This window comes from Microcebus murinus, chromosome X (assembly GCF_040939455.1).
Source record: "Microcebus murinus isolate Inina chromosome X, M.murinus_Inina_mat1.0, whole genome shotgun sequence".
In the NCBI taxonomy this organism is placed as follows: domain Eukaryota; kingdom Metazoa; phylum Chordata; class Mammalia; order Primates; family Cheirogaleidae; genus Microcebus; species Microcebus murinus.
This window is the reverse complement of record NC_134136.1, coordinates 106,199,246-106,220,270: the sequence shown is the minus strand read 5'-3', so window position 1 is coordinate 106,220,270 and position 21,025 is coordinate 106,199,246. Positions and strand designations below refer to the sequence as shown.

The 21,025-nt window shown below is 35.8% G+C and overlaps 1 protein-coding gene across 15 annotated transcripts in view; it reads left to right on the top strand.

The window, feature by feature from the left end:
• DMD (dystrophin) overlaps positions 1–21,025 on the top strand; it is a 2,109,452-nt gene that overhangs the window by 1,519,704 nt on the left and 568,723 nt on the right. For all 15 annotated transcript variants that reach the window (XM_012756891.3, XM_012756894.3, XM_012756895.3 and 12 more), the window contains one exon: positions 882–999. In XM_012756891.3, coding sequence (XP_012612345.1) covers positions 882–999 — 118 coding nt within the window. The remainder of the gene's footprint in view (positions 1–881; positions 1,000–21,025) is intronic.

Below are 21,025 nucleotides of genomic sequence, written 5' to 3'. Positions count from 1 at the left end.
AAGTAGAGAATTTGTGGGGTTTTTTTTTTGCTGTTTTGGGTTTTTATTTATATTTTATTTTTTTATTTCAGCATATTATGGGGGTACAAATGTTTAGGTTACATATATTGCCTTTGCCCCACCCGAGTCAGAGCTTCAAGTATGTCCATCCCCTGACGGTGGACACCCATTAGGTGTGAATATACCCATCCCCTCTCTCCCCCTCTCACCTGCCCAATACCCGATGAATGTTACTACTAGATGTGCATATAAGTGAATTTGTTACAAATGCAACATTCCCAGTCCTTTCCCCTACTGATTTATTAGTTCTGGGGTGGAATAAAGAGTTTGATGCTTCTTATGGACGGGACAGGAAGCTTTGTAGAAAGACTGATAGAGCTCATCTACTTCATCTTGTCATTTTGCAGGCGAGAAATCTTGGGTACAAAGAAGTTAAATAAATAATTGCTTTTAAATTATTCTTTGCTTTTTCTAAAATAAATATACATCTTAATTTTGACACCACACAGAATGAGATTACAAGTATAAATAGCTGTCTTTCTTGTCAGAATTCAGAATTATGTTCCTTACTCATGGCACTCATATATTGGTTTAAGTAAACCCAGATACTCTGAAATGACTCTCTGTAAGCTTTTAAATAGTGAAGCAAATCTATAATCAAGAATTTCCTTTGAAGTATTTTTGGTATCTAAGAATGAAACACATTTCTTGTTAAATCGTTTTCTATAAACCCTTACACAGTAGAGATTTATATCCAGTAACATCTTTTTTATTTCTAAAAGTGTTTTGGCTGGTTTGAAAATTGTACTTTACTTTGTATTTCATGAAGGGAATGCACAATGCTAGAAAAACCCGGCATTAAGTGATATTTGTTCTTTTAGGCAACGCTGCAGGATTTGGAACAGAGGCGCCCCCAGTTGGAAGAACTTATTACTGCTGCCCAGAATTTGAAAAACAAAACCAGCAATCAAGATGCTAGAACAATCATTACGGATAGAAGTAAGTCTTTTATTAAGTCTTTTAAAAAGCATAGGGCACTCCAGGCAAGATGCATGAAAAGTTTCCGTAACAACTTAAGTTCATATACCATCATCACATTTATAAAAGTAATGTGAAATAATTGTAAATGATAAGTATTACACTGAATAAGATTTTCAGTCCATGGTGTTATTCTTTCAACAACTGAATGTATCCACTCAATAGAAGAAATATAATTTTTATCCGTTCAGGCCTTATATAGTTGCAAGGCATGGAGTGATGTGCATGGTAAGCCTAGTGTGGCTGAATATTTGCTCCTTAGTTGTCATCTCTCTGAGCTGGCATCCACGGAGGTGCCAGTCTCTCCCTCATATCCTTGATTGTTGGTCCAAACAAGCAGTTGCTTCCTGGATCATCTTTAATTCCTCTCTGCAGTGGTACTTTCAGATCTGGTTATCTCTCTGCTACTTTGATGCCCCCATTGTGTAATATCAGAAATCACTGTACTGTTCCTTATGCCATACTGGGGTGGGCGGTAACTTTGGAAAGGCCCATCTGGCTAGACATTATACGTGCTCTTTTCTTCTTTACACAAAGTGATTTGGAGTGATTGTGTATGGTGTCAGTAGCTGTGCATCAGGTCAGAAAGAGAGTTAGAGGGAGGAGTAGAGGAAACTGCCTGCCATGTAGTTTCCCTCAGAGGTTCTCCTCAGGAATGAGATCCAGGTCACCTCTGCTATCAGATTCTCTCAGATCTCCCTGGGTTTCCTCCTGTCCCTCCACCTACGTTCCCTCCAAGGACACATATTGCCTGCAAGGCTCTCTTTTCTCTTCCTGTAACCAGAGGAATCTTTTGTAGTGCAAGAATGAGGAAAATATTTCTTCTATCATCTTTTTTCTTCTAGATCTTTTGCCTTATGTCAGGCCTAGGCTTTTAAAACTCAAAAACCATGAATCTGTATCTTCATAGTTTATATTCTTGTATGGAAATTAAGGCAGAATGACTGGCTACTAATATGTTGGGCGAGGGGAAACAGTACCCGGAGTAAAAGGTTAACATTTTAAAAAATGTATTAGTCATAATTCTACATATTAGGTAAATACTTAGTGATAATAGCTACTATTTATTCAGTACCTCATTAGTTCTATGTGGAGTGTTTGTGTATGTGTGTGTACAAAATCTTTACAGAATCCTGTAAGCTATATTTCACAATCCCCATTTTATAGATGAGAAAACAGTTCCAAGAACAGTTAATCAAATGGCTCAAGCTTACAAAACAAGCAAAGAACAGAGCTTGGAATTAGCAAATGCCTATTTCTAACTTGAAAGTCTGTGCTTCTTCTAGTATGTTTACTACTTCCCATCTTGTCTTTTTGCTTTTCTTAATGACCTTAATCACGAGGACTAAATAATTTTTTGGTCTGCAATTATGTATGTTTTGATTAACTTCCTAAAGACATTTCCTCTTTTGGTTATAGTGACTAACAATTAAAATACACTTTTCTTTGTTTTAAAATTCTAACTCTTTATTGTTGCTCAAACAATGAATTTGGATATATGCTAATGTATTAGGAGGGCAACACCAGCTACTATAACAGATAAACTCCCAAATCTTGGTTCCTTAGTACAGTAGAAATTTATTTCTTATCCTAGTACCATCCAAAATAAACAGCCCTCTATAAAGTCATTTAGGGACCCACATTTTTTCTGTCTTTTGTTTCCATAGTATCAGAGTCCTATGCATTTAATGGACAGATGAGGAATGAGTGCTGCTCATGGGAATTTTTCACGAGCCTAGAAGTGGTGTACATTAATTTTGTTAATAGTCTGTTGGCCAGAACTTGCCACATGGCCACACCTAACTGCAAAGGAAGTAGTAAAATATTGTCCAATATTGAGCCCAAGAGGAAGAATAGATTTAGTAAGAAACTTGTCAATCTCTGACACAGCTAATTTGGACAAGGAAGAGTACATTTACATTCCACGGGTCAGTGGAAGTTATAGGATGTCATTTCTATAACCAACAAGTCAAGAACAAAGTTGCCTGTTAATGGACAACATATATAGTTGTTCAATTAATATAGCAGAATGTTCTTCCCCCAAACTAGAACCTTGAGAGTTCTGTACCAGGTTGCAACACACTGGTCCACAAGAGTGAATCTTAGTAAGTGATTTATTCTATATGAAACTGTATTCCTATTAAACATGTAAGTAATCAGTTTCTTGCCTGAGAAATATGGAAATTTAGCAAAGATGTTTATGCAAATCCAAACATACTATATAAAAAGTCATTTTTTATTTTACTAATGAAAAATAACTTCTATTTTTCCCAAGAGGAAAATAGCACTAATGCATTTTATAATAACTATTAAACATTGTCTAAACATTTTCCATTATCCCTTGTAATCTTTTTTTTTTTTTGATATTGCATTGACTTTTTTTCATGGTGGAGATTAAAATTGAGTGACCAGAGGGCAAGTTTGTATCTCTCTGCTAATACCCAGTGATTTGAATAGTTCTGCCTGTTTAAGCTTTTGTCTTTTGGAAATGAATACCTTTATGAATGTTTGTAGTATAATGGAAAGATTCTAATCCAAATGGTCCAAAATAGCATTTTCTTAAAAGCAAGTGTCTGTTGAGACATGTCATGTTGCTTATTAAGAACCTGAGCTGGAATCTTACTTCCAAATATGCCTAGAGCCTCTAACGCTGGTACCAGTATAATTCTGACAAGAAATGTTTATCTAAACAATGTCATTTGCAGCCCTGCTATGCTTCAGTTTATCTCTCTATTTGAAATCTATGAAATGGGATGGAAATTCAATACTCATAAAGTTTCAATCGTGTTCAAAATAGAATTTTTCTTAGTATAGATTTGGTTTCCAGGGAAAGGACAGAAATAAAATACTTGCTCACAAAACCATATTTTCTCATTTGACAATTACGATCTTCCATTTTTACTGACCTGAAACTTCTAAAAATACTTTAAAAGGAATCAGCTTAATAAAGAAAATATTTAATATGTTTGTAATACTATATTGAAACATTTTTACCTCCTTGGTAAATCTCAGCTCTTAACTTTGAACAGTGGAGAAAATCTATACATACTTATTGCATTCTATCAAGAGAAAAATCCAGTAAAAAGCTATTTCTCTCTACTAGTAATATTCATGCTAAACCTCGGGTAATTGGGTCTGCAAACTACCCACATGTTTTACTGTATAAAACTATTCCCATGGTATCTGTTGCTTTCAGGTAATTATATTGATAGAAATTGTGTTGTAATAATACCGGTAAGAGAATAAATTTTATTGTGAGTTCAAATGAGAAATTTTTGCTGTTTCTAATGTTTAAATTGCTCATTTTTCTTTAATTCTTTGGTTGCTAAATTTGTCAACCATTCCTGGCCATTTTCTTCTGCAAAAGGGCTGAGTCAGGAGACCAAAAGTAGGTAAGATGAGAATAATTTAAATTTGCTTCCTTGGAGGTGTCTGAATTATGCAAAACTCTTGTTCATGTCCATTAAGACTGCAATGCATAATACCATAATACTTTACATAGTAGTGAAAAGGGTATGGAAAGAAATAACTGCTATCTTTTATTGCTCTATTTATTTCACAAATAATATTGGTGAATGTGGCTCCTCCAACATTTGTTGTTAAGAGCCTTGCTTCTGCAGCTTCTCCCTCCATAACCCCCACCACTACCATTTTAGGGATATATAGCAATAGCTCATATAGGTCTTGAGCACAGGCTACCTGGACCTGCCACTCATTAACTTTGTGTGCTTGAACAAATAACTTATCTTAGTAAACTATCTGATCTCAGTTTCCTTCTCTTCTAAATAGGATTACTTATATCTATCTCAAGGGTTGGGAGAATTAGATAGAATAATACATGTAGAGCACTTAGACCCATAATAAAAGCTCAGTGAATTCTGGCTCTTGTTAGTTTAATTATAGTCTATTCGGGTAGTTTGAATGCTTAGTGTAAAAGCATTTAGTGAGCTTTTTGGTAGCTATTTGATTATTTCACACATACCCCCCAAAAAAGAGAGATTTAAAAGACCAAAAGGAGAATGTTGCTTTAGAAAAGATGCAATAAAATATATAAATACAAGTAAACAAATTCATGTAATTTATTTCATTTTCAATATTCACAATAACCCTAGAAGTTAGATATTACTATTCCCATTTAGAGACAGAAAACTGAGGCTCAGAGAGCTTAAGTAACTTGGCTAGGGTCTTAGGAAGCTGAAAAGTGAGGAACCAAAATTCAAACCCATGTCTGTATAAGTTTAAGACCTAAGATACAGCAAATGGAAAAGAGTGGTTAGCCAAATAATAGGAAGAAATGTTTATTTAAAAACTTAGAATATTAGGACTAACCTTAGGTTATTATAATCTGGATATAATAATTTTGTACTGCTCCTATTTATACTTTTGTCTTCTATGTATCTGGGTGTCTGATTATAGAATTGACTCTTACACGTGTTGGAGCTGTACAGACTAGTGAACCCCAGTGATCTACTAGCTGTGTGCCCTTGGCTTAGTGAATTCACTTCCATAAGCCCTCATTTCCTCATCTGTCATGTGGGGCTAATTATAGTACTTAAGCTGGTAGAGTGATCATGGAAGTAAAATTACATGATGTTGCTAAAGTAAAGATATGGCACGTACTGGATGCTCATTAAATGTTACACATTTTCATGATGAGATGAATTTGGTACAGAGGAACTGAAGATGGGAGAGTATGAGGGCTGTATTAGATAGCCTTTTATCAGCTAAATCAAGAGAAGGACTCCTGAAACAGAATGTCAAATCTTAAGACAGAGTTGTTTCTTTGATATTATATTTTCAGCTAAAGAAATTCAAAGAAGTTTAGAATTCTTTAAGAAACTTAATGACATCTTATAAATTTTAAGAAAATAAATTCATATTCTATTGCTTAAAGAGCTGGTATACAGGGTCATAGAAGGGAATATGTTCTTCTGTATGAAAATAAAAATACTCTCACAGGATTTTTGAATTACCTGACAGTTTTATAGCAGCTTTATCAGCCCATCATTTATTGCTGCAACCAAATGTATGAAATTCTTCGTGGTGAAATAAAAAGACTCTGTTGTTCTCCACATTTTTATGAAATCTCTATTGCTAATGAAATGCCAGCCAGTATCTTCCTCTCAGGTATTGTCTATTAGAGAGTTGCTTATTTTAGAAGAAATAGAGTCAACCATATAAATTTTCTTCTTTTGACATCTATCACCTGCTGTAAACCTGTTATAGCTACAAGCAGCTCTCAAAATTTACATCTGCTAGGATGCCACTGGCAACCAAAGATTTCAGTTCAGCAAACATTTGAATGCTTACTCTGTGCTAGTTAATATCAGAGGTGATGGAGGGGATACAGGGAGAAATAAAATTCAGCCTTTGTTTTAAAAGTACTCACAATCAAATGTGGGTATTTGGACTAGTATATTCATGCAAGGCAATCTAGGAAAAGTATTTGAGTAGAGCAGTATTACAAAATGTTGAGAGAGAACAAGAGGAGTGGAAATTGGCTCTGGATGAGGGGGTCTTGGAATGCTTCTGGAGGAGGTTCAATTTGATCTAGTCAGGAAAAGGACTTTGAAAGCAGAAAGAGGCTGGAGAGGAAAGGATATTTCAGAAAGAGATATCAAGAGGGTACATAATTAGACCTGTGCCAGCAATGGTGTGACAGATGAATCTGTCAGCATAGAAGTGTGTGTGTGTATGTGTCTGTTGTGAAGGATGATTAATGAAGTCACTGCAACCAATTAGGAGGCAAGAGAGCACAAACTAGAGTAGTGGCAGTGAAGTAAAAGGAATAACTAAAATTGCAATATATGGTGGAGGTAGAATTAACAGGATTTTGACATTGTTGCATGTATGAAGCTGAAGATGTAAGTAAGAGCTCGAGATTGAGTTCTTGGGAAAATGGTAATATCATAACCAGAGACAAACTCAGGAAAAAGAGTGAATTATGGGAGGAAAAGTAATGTGCTTAAGCTGCAGCTAGATGACCATAATGAGATGTTAAAGGAATGGTTGAAAAGACAAGTAGAGATTTCAGGAGCAAAGGTACTTCTGGACACCAATTTGGAAGTTACCTAGAGTGGATGAGCTTGCACAGAGAAAGGGCGCCAAGGGAAAAGAAAAGTGGACCTAGGGAAGAAACTAGAAGTTGGCTTCCATTTGAGGAACATAAGAAGAGATAGCACTACTCCTCCAGTGCCAACTTGCACTGTAGGTGCATTTAGACACACACACTGATAAATGAATTTATAGGAGCAACACTGTTTTATTTTCTTTTCCTTCTGCTGTACAACCATTAAAAACATTAAGTTTCCTACTGGTTATTAGTGATACTTGCAATAAAATAAAATATGGAAACTCTTTAGCTGAGAGTTAAAGATTGCTCTGTTAATGTAAATAAGATTTCTGATGCAACCTTCAATATACTAGTAAAAATAGCCATTACCATTTCATGTCTAGGTATAATGAACACTGTAGCTTTTATTTTTATATCTCTAAGGTATTTCACAAATTATTTACAAAAGTAAGAATAAAGAGATAGTGAAAAACAACTTTATAAGAATTTTTTTTTAATTTCAGAATATTATGAAGGTACATTTAGGTTACATATATTGCCTTTGCACAGCCCAAGTCAGAGCTACAAGTTTGTCCATCCCACAGACAGTGGGCACCACATTCATTACACGTGAAAATACTCATCCCTCCTCCCCCTTCCCACCTACCTGATACCCAAAGAATGTTTCTTCCATATGTGCACATAAGTATTGATCAACTAATACCAATTTGATGGTGAGTACATGTGGTGCTTGTTTTTCCATTCCTGTGATATTTCACTTAGGAGAATGGGCTGTAGCTCCATCCAGGATAATACTAGAGGTTTTAGCTCACCATTGTTTTTTGTGTACCACATGTTATTAATCCACTCATGGATTGATGGGCACTTGGGTTGTTTCCACATCTTCGCAATTGTGAACTGTGCTGCTATAAGCATTCTAGTTCACATGTCTTTTTTATAGAATGTCTTTTTTACCTTTGGGTAGATGCCCAGTAATGGGATTGCTAGATCAAATGGTAGTTCTACATGTAGCTCTTTGAGGTTATCTCCATATTAATTTCCATAGAAGTTGTACTAGTTTGCAGTCCCACCAGCAGTATATGAGTGTTCCTATCTCTCCACATCCATGCCAGCATTTATTGTTTTGGGACTTTTTGATAAAGGCCATTTTCACTGGAATTAAGTAATATCTCATTGTGGTCTTGATTTGCATTTTGCTGATGATTAGAGATGTTGAACATTTTTTCATATGTTTCTTAGCCATTAGTCTATCTTCTTTTGAAAAGTTTTGCTTATGTCTTTTACCCACTTTTTAATGGGGTTGTTGATTTTTTCTTGTTCATTTTCCTGAGTTCTGTATAGATTCCAGTTATCAGCCCTTTATCAGATTTATAGCATCCAAATATTTTCTCTCATTCTGTAGGTTGTCTATTCACCCTAGTGATAGTTTCTTTGGCTGTGCAGAAACTGTTTAATTTGATCAGGTCCCATTTATGTATTTTTGTTGATGCTGTGACTGCTTTTGAGGTCCTCTCATAAATTCTTTGCCTAGGCTAATGTCTATAAGAGTTTTTATAAAACTTACTTCTAGAATTCTTATGGTTTCATTCCTTAGGATTAAGTATGTTAACCATCATGAGTTGATTTTTATGAGAGGTGAGAGGTGCTGATCCTGTTTCAGTCTTCCACATGTGGCTATCCAATTTTTCCAGTACCATTTATTGAATAGGCATTCTTTCCCCTATTATATGTTTTTGCCTGCTTTGTCAAAGATCAGGTGGCTATATTAGGATGTTTTTATACCTGGGTTCTCAGTCCTGGTCCATTGGTCCAAGTCTGTGTTCTTGTGCCAATACCATGCTATTTTGTTTACTATAGCCTTATAGCGTAACTTGAAGTCTGGTAAGTCGATGCCTCCCAATTTGTTCTTTTTACTTAGGATTGCTTTAGCTATACAGGTTCTTCTCTTATTCCATACAAAGCACAGAATTATTTTTTCTAGATCTGCAAAAAAATGATGTTGTTATTTTAATAGGGATTGCATTGAATCTGTAGATGACTTTGGGTAGTACAGAAATTTCAATAATATTGATTCTGCAAATCCATGAGCATGGTGTGGCTTTCCATCACTTTGCATCCTCTGCTATTTTCTTCCTTAGTGTTTCATAGTTCTCCCTGTAGAGGTTTTTCACATCCTTAGTTAAATATATTCCTAGGTAGTTTATTTACTTTGTTGCTATTGTGAAAGATATAGAGTATTTGATTTGGTTCTGAGTTTGACTGTTGTTGATGTATATGAATACTACCAATTTGCATACCCTTATTTTATAACTTAAGACTTTTCTGAACTTATTTAAAAATTCCAGTAGTTTGTTGGCATTTTCTTTTGAGTTTTCTAGATATAAGATCATATCATCAGCAAAGAGCAATTTTTGAACCTCTTCTGCTGACATTTGGATTCCCTTGATTTTCTTCTCTTATATGATAATTCTGGCTAGGATTTCTAGCACTATGTTGAATAGAGAGGTGATAGATGGCAACCTTCTCTGGTTCCAGTTCTAAGCAGAAATGCTTTCAGTGTTTTCCTCTTCAGTATGATGTTGCCACTGAGTTTGTCATATATGGCTTTTATGATTTTTAGGTAAGTCTCATCTATACCTATTTTGTTAAGTGTTCTTATTATAAAAGGGTGCTGGATTTTGTTGAATTCTTTTTCTGTGTCTATTGATAGGATCATATGGTCTTTGTTTTTACTTCTGTTTATGAGGTGAATTATATTTATAGATTTGCATATGTTGAACCATCCCTGCATCCCTGGGAAAACACTTAATAGTGATGCATTATTTTTTTCATGAGCAGATAAAATTGATTTGCTAAGATTTTATTAGAAGTTTTACATCTATATTCATAAGAGATATTGGCTTGTAGTATTCTTTTTTTGTTGAGTCCTTTCCTGGTTTTGGTATCAAGATGATATTGGCTTCATTAAACATGTTTGGAGGATTCCTTCATTCTCAATGTTGTGGAATAATATCTGCAGGGTAAGCACCAGTTCTTCTTTGTAGGTCTGGTAGAATTTGGGTGTGAAACCATCTGGTCCAGGATTTTTTTTCTCTTAGAAAGGTTTTTTTATTGCTGCTTTGATTTCAGTACTAGATATTGGTCTGTTCAGGAGTTCTATTTTTTCCTGATTGAACCTAGGGAGGCTCTGTGTTTCTAAGAATTTGTCTTTTCCTCCATTTTTTCAAGTTTATGTGCATAGATTTTTATAGTATTCAGCGTTGATATGTTGTATTTCTGTGGTAGCAGTTGTAATTTCTACTTTTTCATTCCTGCTTGAGTTTATTAGAATCTTTTTTTTTTTTTTTTTTTTTGCTTCTGGCTAATCTAGTGAGAGGAGTGTCAATTCTTCTTATCTTTTCACAGAACCTGCTTTTTGTTTCATTAATCTTTTATATAGTTGTTTTGTTTTCAATTTCATTTAGTTCTGCTCTGATCTTGGTTATTTCTTCTGCTTGGTTTGGGTTGGTTTGCTTTTCTTTTTCTGGTTCTTTGAGGTGTTTCATAAGATTGTTAAATTGTGATCTTTCTATATTTAGTTGTAGGCATTTAAGGCTATGCATTTCCTCTCAGGACTACTTTAGCTGTGTCCCATAGATTCTTATAACTTGTATCCCCTTTATTATTTAGTTCAAAGAATCTTTTTATTTCCATCTTAATTTCTTCCTTTAACCAATAATTATTCAGCAGTAGGTTGTTTAGTTTCCATGACTTTGTGTAGAGATGAGAGTTCCTGTTGAAGTTTATTTTTAATTTTATTCCACTGTTGTCTGAGAAGATGCATGGTATAATTTCTTATTTTTTTAATTTGTTGAGACGTGTTTTGTGGCCTAGGGTGTGATCAATCTTAGATAATGTCCCATGAGCTCATGAGAAGAAAGTATATTCAGTGGTTTTGGGGTAGAAAGTTCTGTAAGTGTCTGTTAGGCCCATTTGTTCTTGAGTTCTGTTTAAGTACATTGTTTCTATGTTTATTTTTCTGTTTGGAAGGTCTGTCCTGTCAGTGGGATATTGAAGTCTTCAGCTATTACAGTTCTGCTGTTTGCCATTTTGTTTATATTGAGTAGGAATTGCTTTATGAATCTGGACACACTGTGTTGGGTATATAAATATTTAGAATTGTTATGTCTTCTTCTTGAATTGTTCCCTTTACCATTATACAATGGCCATCTTTCTCTTTCATTATTTTTGTTGACCTGAAGACTAAGTCTGATACAAGAGCCACTACACCAGTTTTATTTGGTTTTCATTTGCATGGAATATTGTTTTCCATTCCTTCCTCTTGAGTCTCAATGAATCCTTGTGGATTAGATGTGCTTCCTGAAGACAGCAGATACTTGGCTTGTGTATATTTACCCATTTGGCCAGCCTATGTCTTTTTAGTAGGAAGTTCAAACCATTCACATTTATTGAACAAATTGATAAATGGGGTGGATTTCGGTTCATCCTGTTGAGTAGAACTTTCTTGCTATGTTTTATATCTTGAGTCATTGTGGTATCTGGCCTTTGACCTTTAGCTCTTGAATGATTTTACACTAGTGAGTGAGTGTCTATTGTGCTGATCTGTGTGTAATGTAGTTCTGAGTACTTCCTGCAGAGAAGATCTTGTTTTGACAAATTCCCTCAGTGTTTGTTTGTCTGAAAAAAACTTAATTTCCCTCTCATATATGAAAATTAGTTTAGAAGGATACAAAATTCTAGGCTAGCCATTATTCTGTTTGAGAAGACTGAGAATGGGACCTCAGTCCCTTCTGGCTTATAAGGTCTCAGTTGAGAAGTCTGCAGTTAGTCTGATGGGTTTTCCTTTTTAATTTACCTGCTGTTTTCTCCTATGACTTATAGGAGAGCCTCTTCCATGTTTATTTTGACCAGTCTGATGACTGTGTGCCATGGTATTTTTCTCTATGTGATAAATCTCCCAGGAGTCCTTTTAGTTTCTTGTACCTGGATATCTAGATTTCTAGCAAGGCCAGGGAAAGTTTCCTCCATTATTCCCTCAAATGTAATATCCAACCCTTGTGTATTTTATTCTTCACTCTCAGGTATGGCTATGATTCTTATGTTAGGATTCTTCATATAATCCCATATTTCTTGTAGGCTTTGCTCTTTTATTTCTGCTCTATCTCTGTGACTCACTTATTGAATTGAAAGTTGTCTTCATGCTCTGAGATTCTTTCTTCTGCTTGATCTAACCCATTCTTAAGGCTTTCTGCTGTGTTTTATAATTCCTTGTATGAATTTTTCTTTTCGGAAGTTCTGTTTGATTTTTCTTTAATATTTCAATTTCTTTAGTGAATTTTTCATTTATTTCCTGCATTCTCTTTATGGTTTCTTTGTGTTGGGTTTCCATTTTGTCTTGCATTTCATTGAGTTTCCTTACAATGCATGTTCAGAATTCTTCATCTGTCATTTCAATGTTCTAATCTTGGTTGGTATCTATTGCTAGGGATCTGATGTTCCCTTTTTGGGGTATCATTTCACTTTGATTCTTAATATTTCTGGAGTTCTTTTGCTGATTTCTTCTCATCTGGAGCATGTATTGCTTCTTACCTTTGGATTTTCTTTTGTTTAGATAATAACATGCTCAATTTAATATGAGCCAGTAGGTGGTGCTTGTAGGTGAGAATCGAACACACCCTGTATGATGAATCAGTAAATGCAGTAAAAGGGCATGAAAATTGACCTTCCAGTCAGTAGGTTGCACTTCCCAGGAGGAACAAGCTGCAATGTTATTTTTGGGTCCTGTAAACAGCTCTAGTTCCTCAGTAGAAGCACTCTAATCCCCAGGTGGTAGATGGGGTCCTGGAACTTCCAGGTGAGTCCTTATTCTTCATCTAAGCAGAGGCAGGTTTGAGAGTGAGGCTAAGTGGGACTGGGTTGGGTGAGTCTGCCCTCAAGCCCCACAAATGCTTTTAGTAGGGATCAAAGGTCTGTTCCCTGCCTCTGGGTAAAGCTGCCAGGGAGGGGCTGATGTGGCTCCACTCAACCAAGTCTGCGTGTGGAGGTGGGGCTGTCTGAGACCCGCATTCTGGCAGTCTAAAGCAGGCCTTGCTCATTTCCACTGTCTTCTATTTCATGCTTTTTTTCTAGGCCTCTGCCGGTAGGCAGGACCTCAAGCCAACTGAGCTCCCCCATGACTTTGATGCAGGCCAGGAGGTTCTCTGCCCAGGATCCTGGCCTGACCTAAAAGTGCAGCCTTCCCATGGAAGGACGGGTGCCCCACATGTTCACCACAGCTAAGACCCACTGTGCACTCTCACCCTTGATCTTCCCCTGCAGGGGGAAGACTAATTCACAAATATCACCACTGTGCCCCCAAGACATGTGATAAAGACCTGGGTGTACAGGATCTGGCCTGCAGGTCTGTCCCCCAGACCACAGAGATCAAACCCTGACAATGCCAGGGAGAAGGATACTTATCCCAAGTCTCTCTCATGGGGTGCCCGTGGTGATTCAATGTCTTTCCACCTTGGGATGTGTCCCACTTTGCTTAAGTCACCAGGAAAGCAGCACCAGAGAGGGCCAGCAGGCAGGGATTTCACAATCTAAGCACCCCTCAATCTGCTGTAGGACCCCAAAAGAAAAGGTTTGATTCCCTTGTCACTGTTGAAGGCTCCCTCTGGTGGCCCAATTGTCTCTCTCAGGAGCCTACAGTTGGGGGAGAGGAAGATGTGAAATGGATCTAAGTAGAGGAAAGTCCACCCTCTGATTGTCTCTGACCCTCTCTTCAGGAGACAGTCCACCCAGAATGATGGGGCTCTAGAGTCAGACAGATCACCTGGGACCCAATGGACCCCTATGGCTCCTGTGGTCAGGGCTAGAGTTGGGAAATGTTTTTGTGGGGATGAACAAGACAGAACCTGAGGGATTGAGGTCCCCTGGGTAGGGCAAAGGCATCTGGTGGGTAGAGAAGTTATATGGCACCTACCATCCAGCTCAAGTCTGTGAGGCAGGGTGAGAGCCTGGTGCCCTGTCCATAAGAAGCTCTCCACTCACTGGCAGCAGCACTCTCTGGGCTCACTTTGGAAAAAAGTCTCTCCAGAAGCTTGGGAGCCCACCAACAGTCCAAGATGCAAGGAAGGGGCATGTTAGCCAATCCAGCTATCCTTCCTCGTCCCCGAGCCTCTCTGAGCTTAATCCCTGTCAATGCCTTTCTTCTTCAAGTTCGACTGCAGCATCTCTCATGGAGTCTCCTGTAGGTTCAGGCACCCTTCCTTCAGACCCTCATCTGATCTATGTCTGTCTGTATATTTGTTTTTTCTCTTTCATCTAAAACTTCTCCTTCTTACAGAGACTCTGGCTGGTGGTGTCTTTGGTCCGCCATCTTGTCCCCTATGAGAAATTTTAATAATGATTTAAATACAATAAACTTCTTTGTAGCAAATAAATTTTGATTCACAAACATCATATATGATGTGATGTATGTTCCACATCATTTAGGAAAAGAGGATTATTCAAGTTCTTGTAGCTAAATATTGTGTGGTAAAGTCCTTCCTATTGAATAAGTGGATTAAAATATATTTCCTTTCTGTCATTAGAAATATATTGTTCACTATCAGTCTTTGTGTTCGAGAAAATTCATCTAGGTTTTCATGATCTGAAGATTCACAATCTAAGATTTCACCTATATGATCAATTTCACCATTATTATTAGAGTCTAAAATGCTACTTTCTCTCTTTGCATTTATCTTCAGTTGTGTCTAATAATTATAAAATGCCTTCCTGTGCCAAATTTCTTTGACATTATGGGAGAAAATGAAGAATTGTAAATTTCCAACTGTGGTAAATGAAAGCTAAAAGCAGATTTCAAAAATGGTGTCTCTAGTCTTCTTTTATACCTTTGAGAAAAAAATATGCAATATTTTGGGCAATCAACATAATAATAAAAGGATGAAGATTTATTTCACTATTATATCATTCTTTTAAGCAATTCCATCCTTCTTACATTTCCTTATCATTTTCATTATTTTAGCATACTTAGAAATAATTGATGGGTAATGATGAAATAGCACAATGTTTCAAAATACCGGAAAATTAAGATCACTGAGTCCATAATGTATTTTATATTTATAAATGGGTTCAGTAGACCCATATGTTAGTTGGAAAACATAAATTTAAAATTTATTTTCTTTAAAAATACAAATAACATTTCTCTTTTTCTTTAGGAAATCTCTAGGAAAAAAAAAATTCTTAAAATCTCAAATTTTACAAATAGAACTTCTCAAAAAAGAAACTCAAAAAGTAAATTTGGATACAATGGACCCTGATAGTATACCAGGAATTAAACAAAACATCACTTGCTCATTTCCTCAATCCTACTCCAAAAATAAGTGTTTCACCACATATATATTATTATTATTACTGTTATTACAAATCTTTTTTCCAGTGTTATTTGCTAAGCATAGTGAGTGTATTAGTCAGGGCTATCCAGAGAAACAGAACCAATAGGATGTGTGTGTATATTTTATATATACGTGTGTGTGTGTGTGTGTGTGTGTGTGTGTGTGTATAGAGACAGAGTGAATGGTTTTAAGGTATTGGCTCATTTGATTGTGGGGGCTGAAAGGCCTAAATGCTGCAGGACAGTCTGGCAGGATGGAGGCATAGGGAAGAGTTGATGCTGCAGTCTTAAGTCCAAAGGCAATATAGAGGCAGAATTCCTTCCTCTTCTGGATATTTCAATCTTTTCTCTTAAGGCCTTCACAACTGATTGAATGATACCCACCCACATTATAGAGGATAATCTGCTTTACTCAGAGTATACTGATAAAATTGTTAATGACATCTAAAAAATATCTTCACAGCAACATCTAGAATGGTACTTTACCAAACAATCGAGTACCTTAGCCTAGCCAATTTGATCCATAAAATTAACCATCACTACAAGGTTCCTAATGCCATGTGTTTCTTCACATGTAAATCTCATGATTCTTTTAATTTTTATTAGTACCTCATTAATAGGATACCTGGAAATATATATTAAATAATAGAAATGGTCTGTAATATCTTAATTTCAGAGCTCCATCAGAATAATTATAACTTATATATTAAAACTTTTACCTATGAAAAACAAGTATATATGTTTTTATATTTCTATAAGTTGTGGTAAATTTATAATAATCATCTATCATGAAATAATTATGTTTTAATGTATCTCACTTTAAATTCATTAGAGAATTAATATCAAAATATATTTAAATAGGATTTAAAATCCAAATCAGCTGTCATGATTATATTCAATTAATTTTTCAAGTAAATGTGTGATAGGAGACATTTTATTTAATGTGATGTACCCATAATTATGAACAAAAATAGTGTTTTCTACTAATTGCTTATTTTTTCATTATGTTTCATTTTAAGGAGAAAGATTTGGGTTAAATGTTTTACTTATATACTTTAGAAATTAAGCATAATGAATATAGCTATTAAATAAATCAACCAATTAATATAAATGTTTTATTTTTGTATGATAGAATAAAATTGATGATGAATAAATATAAAGAATTTCACATGCAAAGTGAGCTATCTGATAAGACAAATACAAAATAGATGCACCCAGAAAGAGAGGTTCCACATTTTTATAAGCTAGCATTTTTATCTTATGGCTTAATGAGGCCTTGCAACTAAAATCCTGAATTTCTGTTATATTTTAGTACCTGTGGGCATAAATGGGAACATTACTCCTAGGTGGCACATGCAGTTTAGATGAAACTAAGCCAAAGGTTAGATATGTGTCATGGATTGCTCCTAAAAGATGTTCTCAGCATTTCTAGGGTGGTAGAAAAGTATAGGGATTATTATTTTAGACCTACCATTTTTTCTTTAACAATATCACCTCATACATAATTTGAAGCAGCATAACAAATTGCTTGCAACCAGTCTTTATTCTGTTATACCTGCCTTAAGGAAAGCATTTATAAAGTAAGTAGAAAGGATTAATAGATTATGATCTTTCTAAATGCAAAAGAAAGAGCGGAGCTCATTCAACTTTTGCCAAAAAAAAAGTTTGCATAGCTACCTATTGCTGTAAAATAATCACCCCTAAAGTTAATTTCTTAAAACAGCAATAATCATTTTTTATCTCTCACAGGTTCTGTAGGTCCGGATTCATGTGTGACTTGGGTAGGTGGTTCTGTTTCAGGATCTCTTCTGGGGTTTCAGTCAGATATCAATTGGGCTACAGTCATATGAATGCTTGACTATGGCTAGAGGATTTACTTTCAAGGTGGTTCACTTATATGGTCTGTGAGTTGGTAAGAGCTAGTTGGTTCATCTCTATATGAGCTTCTCCGTGGGACTACTTGAGTGACCCCATGACATGGCGGCTGGCTTCCCCCAGGACAAGCAAACCATAAGTCCAAGGCAGAAGCTACAACACCTTTTATGATCTAGTCTTGGAATTCACACTTATTTCTGCACTAAGTTTTCTGAAACATGACCCCATGTTGCTTTGACTATATCCATTATACACCCCCACAAATACCAGTAATGCTTTCTGCCCTGAATGTATCAGACCACTGATACACGTACTTTATCCTGCATGTGCATATCAAAAGGAACAAGAACTCCTGAAAATTTTTTCTATAGCTCTGAACATAATGATGATTATCTAAGGTCCACTCAGCCTGGCTGCACATGAAAATCATGGGTTTTACAAAGAAAGCTTTTGGGTTTTGGAGGCCTAATAGAAAGCACTAGGCAGCTAATAGTTACTTATAGGATAATGATAACAATGATGATGACAACAATAATTATTATTACTTTTATGTTAGTGATAAAAACACATAAGAATGTCTCTCCTTAATTTCATTTTAGGAATAATGTAGTACTAAAAACACTAAATTTAAAATGTGAAGACTTAGTTTTCAGTCCTGACTCTGTACCTTAGTGACGGTGGGACCCTTAGCAAATCATTTAATCTCTCTGATACTTTGCTTTCTCATCTGTGTAATTGGAATCCCAATACCTTCCATACCAGATTGGGGTTAGGATTCAATGGGATGACACATGGAAAAGCCCTTTTCAAATGGCTAATGACTATATAAATATCAGTGTCTTAGTCAGCTCTGGCTGCTGTAGTACTATAGTCTTTCTGGCTTAAACAATAGACAGTTATTTATCACAGTTCTGGAGTTTGGAAAGTCCAAGATCATGGTGCTTCCAGATTCAGTTCCTCATGAGAGCTGCCTTCTTGGCTTGTAATCACCACCTTCTCACTATATCCCCACATTTTGGAGAGAAAAAGAGCTCTGGTCTCTCTTCTTATAGGAACACTAATCCTATTATGGGGGCCCCATCCCTATGACTTTATCTAAACATAATTATCTCCCAAAGGCCCTACTTCCAAATACCATCACATTGAATGTTAGCACAAAATACATCATATGAATTTTGGGGACACAATAACATTCAGTCCATAACAATAAACTATCCTCATTATTGAGAGAGCTCCACTAGGCCTTCTAGGGAGTCAACAGTGATAGTGCCCTACTATAAGGGTAAAAGATTTTCACACCTAGAAAATGGATGCACCAAGATTGGTAACTGTTCTTGTGTCTATGCACATAATTTTGAGTACTGTCTCAAGAAATTTGTCTTCACTGAGAATGTTGTTTCTCTTAAGTTCCAGTCTAGGGCCTTGGAAAAATTAGATTCTTCATAAAAATTTTATGAAGGAATAAATGAAATACTTCATGATATTTTCTTTCAATAGTAAAATAAAGCAAAAATATGCAGAATATTCTACTTTCAGGGTTTCCAACTATAGTATAGTTTGCCTTATTACCATCTCTCAGTCTCACCCTGGGTCATAGGAGTGAAGCCATTGGGAATCCCCTACAAAGTCTGTAAGGCAGTGATAGAAATAATAAACCTGACCATTGGAGTTGGATTTTTCTCTTTCATATAGGAATCATGGAACTGTTGCCTGGACCCCAGCTAACTTTCAGAAAAATGTAGAACTGATGAAAAAAAGGAAAGTCATCTACCCATGCTGGTGGTCATCTACCAGCCTGATTCAGTTGTTAACAGAAAATTGTGTACTAAACAACAGAGTGTTTGAAAAGATAAAATTGACTCCCAAATGTACTAAATAAGAATGAAGGGAAAACACCTTTCTCTATAATTAAGCAGAAAACTGTGCCATGACTTGATAAAATCCAGTCAACCTGAAAATGTGAACATCAAGTGTAATTGTGCAGAATGATAAGGTAATATGAACAACATGGGAATATATAGGCTCATGTTGGCCTTTTAAAACAATGGCACTTTACCTGCTCCTCAGGAAGGGTTTGATTTAGTCTTATCTGTTATAGGAACCACTAAAGGGGGAAGACACAATCCCACTGGGCTGTAAAATGGGAAAATTTTTCTGTGGTTACAAGACTTTGTAAATTGCTAAGAATTTTATGACAGCAGGTTATGTGTCTTTCAGCATTGGATATCATGCCAAGCATATTTTGTGCATATTTAGCACATAGCAATAAATGGAGATTCGGGTTTTTTTTTAGTATCTGGTGGGGCAACCAAAATACCCATGCTTCCCCTCAGTAGCTAGGTATTTAGGTAACTAAAAACATACCCCAGGGAACTCCAGAATATGAAATGCTTCAGACAATTTGAAGCTGTCAGTATCTTCACTTATTTATGGGGCAAAAAAATCTAATTTTATTCGGATTCAAAAATGTCTCATAAAATAATACTTTAGATTTGGATTGTGCTTTACATGAATTAGATAAAGTACTCTTATACATATATAAGTGGATTTCATTTTCATTACAGCCCCTAAGGTATATATTGTCCTTATTAAATAAATGAGGAAAAAATCAAGGATCAAAGATATTAATATTATAATAGTATTTGCTCAAGATCACAGAGACAGCAAATGGGAGAGCCAGGATTTAACTAACCCTAAAAACAGGTGTTAGATGGGTGTTCTTTCCCAAAACCTATGCCAAAGGGAGGCTACATTTTGAGAGTCAGTTATTGAAAGTTTATGTGTGTGTGTATATAGAGATTCTTATATACTCATGCATGTGTGTAGTTATAAATTATATATTACATGTAAGTCACATATATTATATTTTTATATAAATTATTTATCAACTTATGATAGTTTATTTCAATTAAGTTCAAGTATCCTGGGTATTTATTGACTCATAGGACTTAAAGATCCTCAGAGGGATTAATGCCTATGCCATTAAGCAAAAGCACATTTAGCCCATTTTAGAAAAATAAAAAGCTAACATATGTTTACAAAAAATAAAGCCTTCCAGTAGGAGAAGCAGGAGAACTGGAAGTTCAGCTAGAAATATGGAGGTAGGAAAGCACATCTCTTTCTCATGTTGTCACATCTGTAAGTTATTAAATGCCAGAGGTTGGGAATTCCAAGCATATTTGTGTCTCTCTAAGGATATTTTCCATGTGGTATATGTTTCATCTCCCTGACTGACTATAAGCTTCACACTGTTACTCCTTTATATTTGAATTCTTATAATTCTAGCATCTTGTTCTGAAAATAACAGGCATGCCATAAATACGTACCAATTGAATGGACTATCTCACAAGGAAGCTGGCAGCTAGTGTAGGCTACAAGCTGCCACCATCATATCCCTCCTGTGATTCACTACTAGAAAGAATTACCCTGAGGAGATTAACAAAATGCCCTGCTTAAAAAGCAAACAAAAAAAAGGGAGAGAAAAAGAAACCCAAAGCAGACAGACCCAGACTTTGAAATGGTAGGTGAATTTTCAGTCTTAAGGAATTGAGGGGCTTTTTAGTACAATCTCTTATAAATAACACATTTTAAAAGCACCTTTGTCCAATTCCAGTTCACATACCCCATCCTTGCAGAATATGACACACTAGGCCATTTGA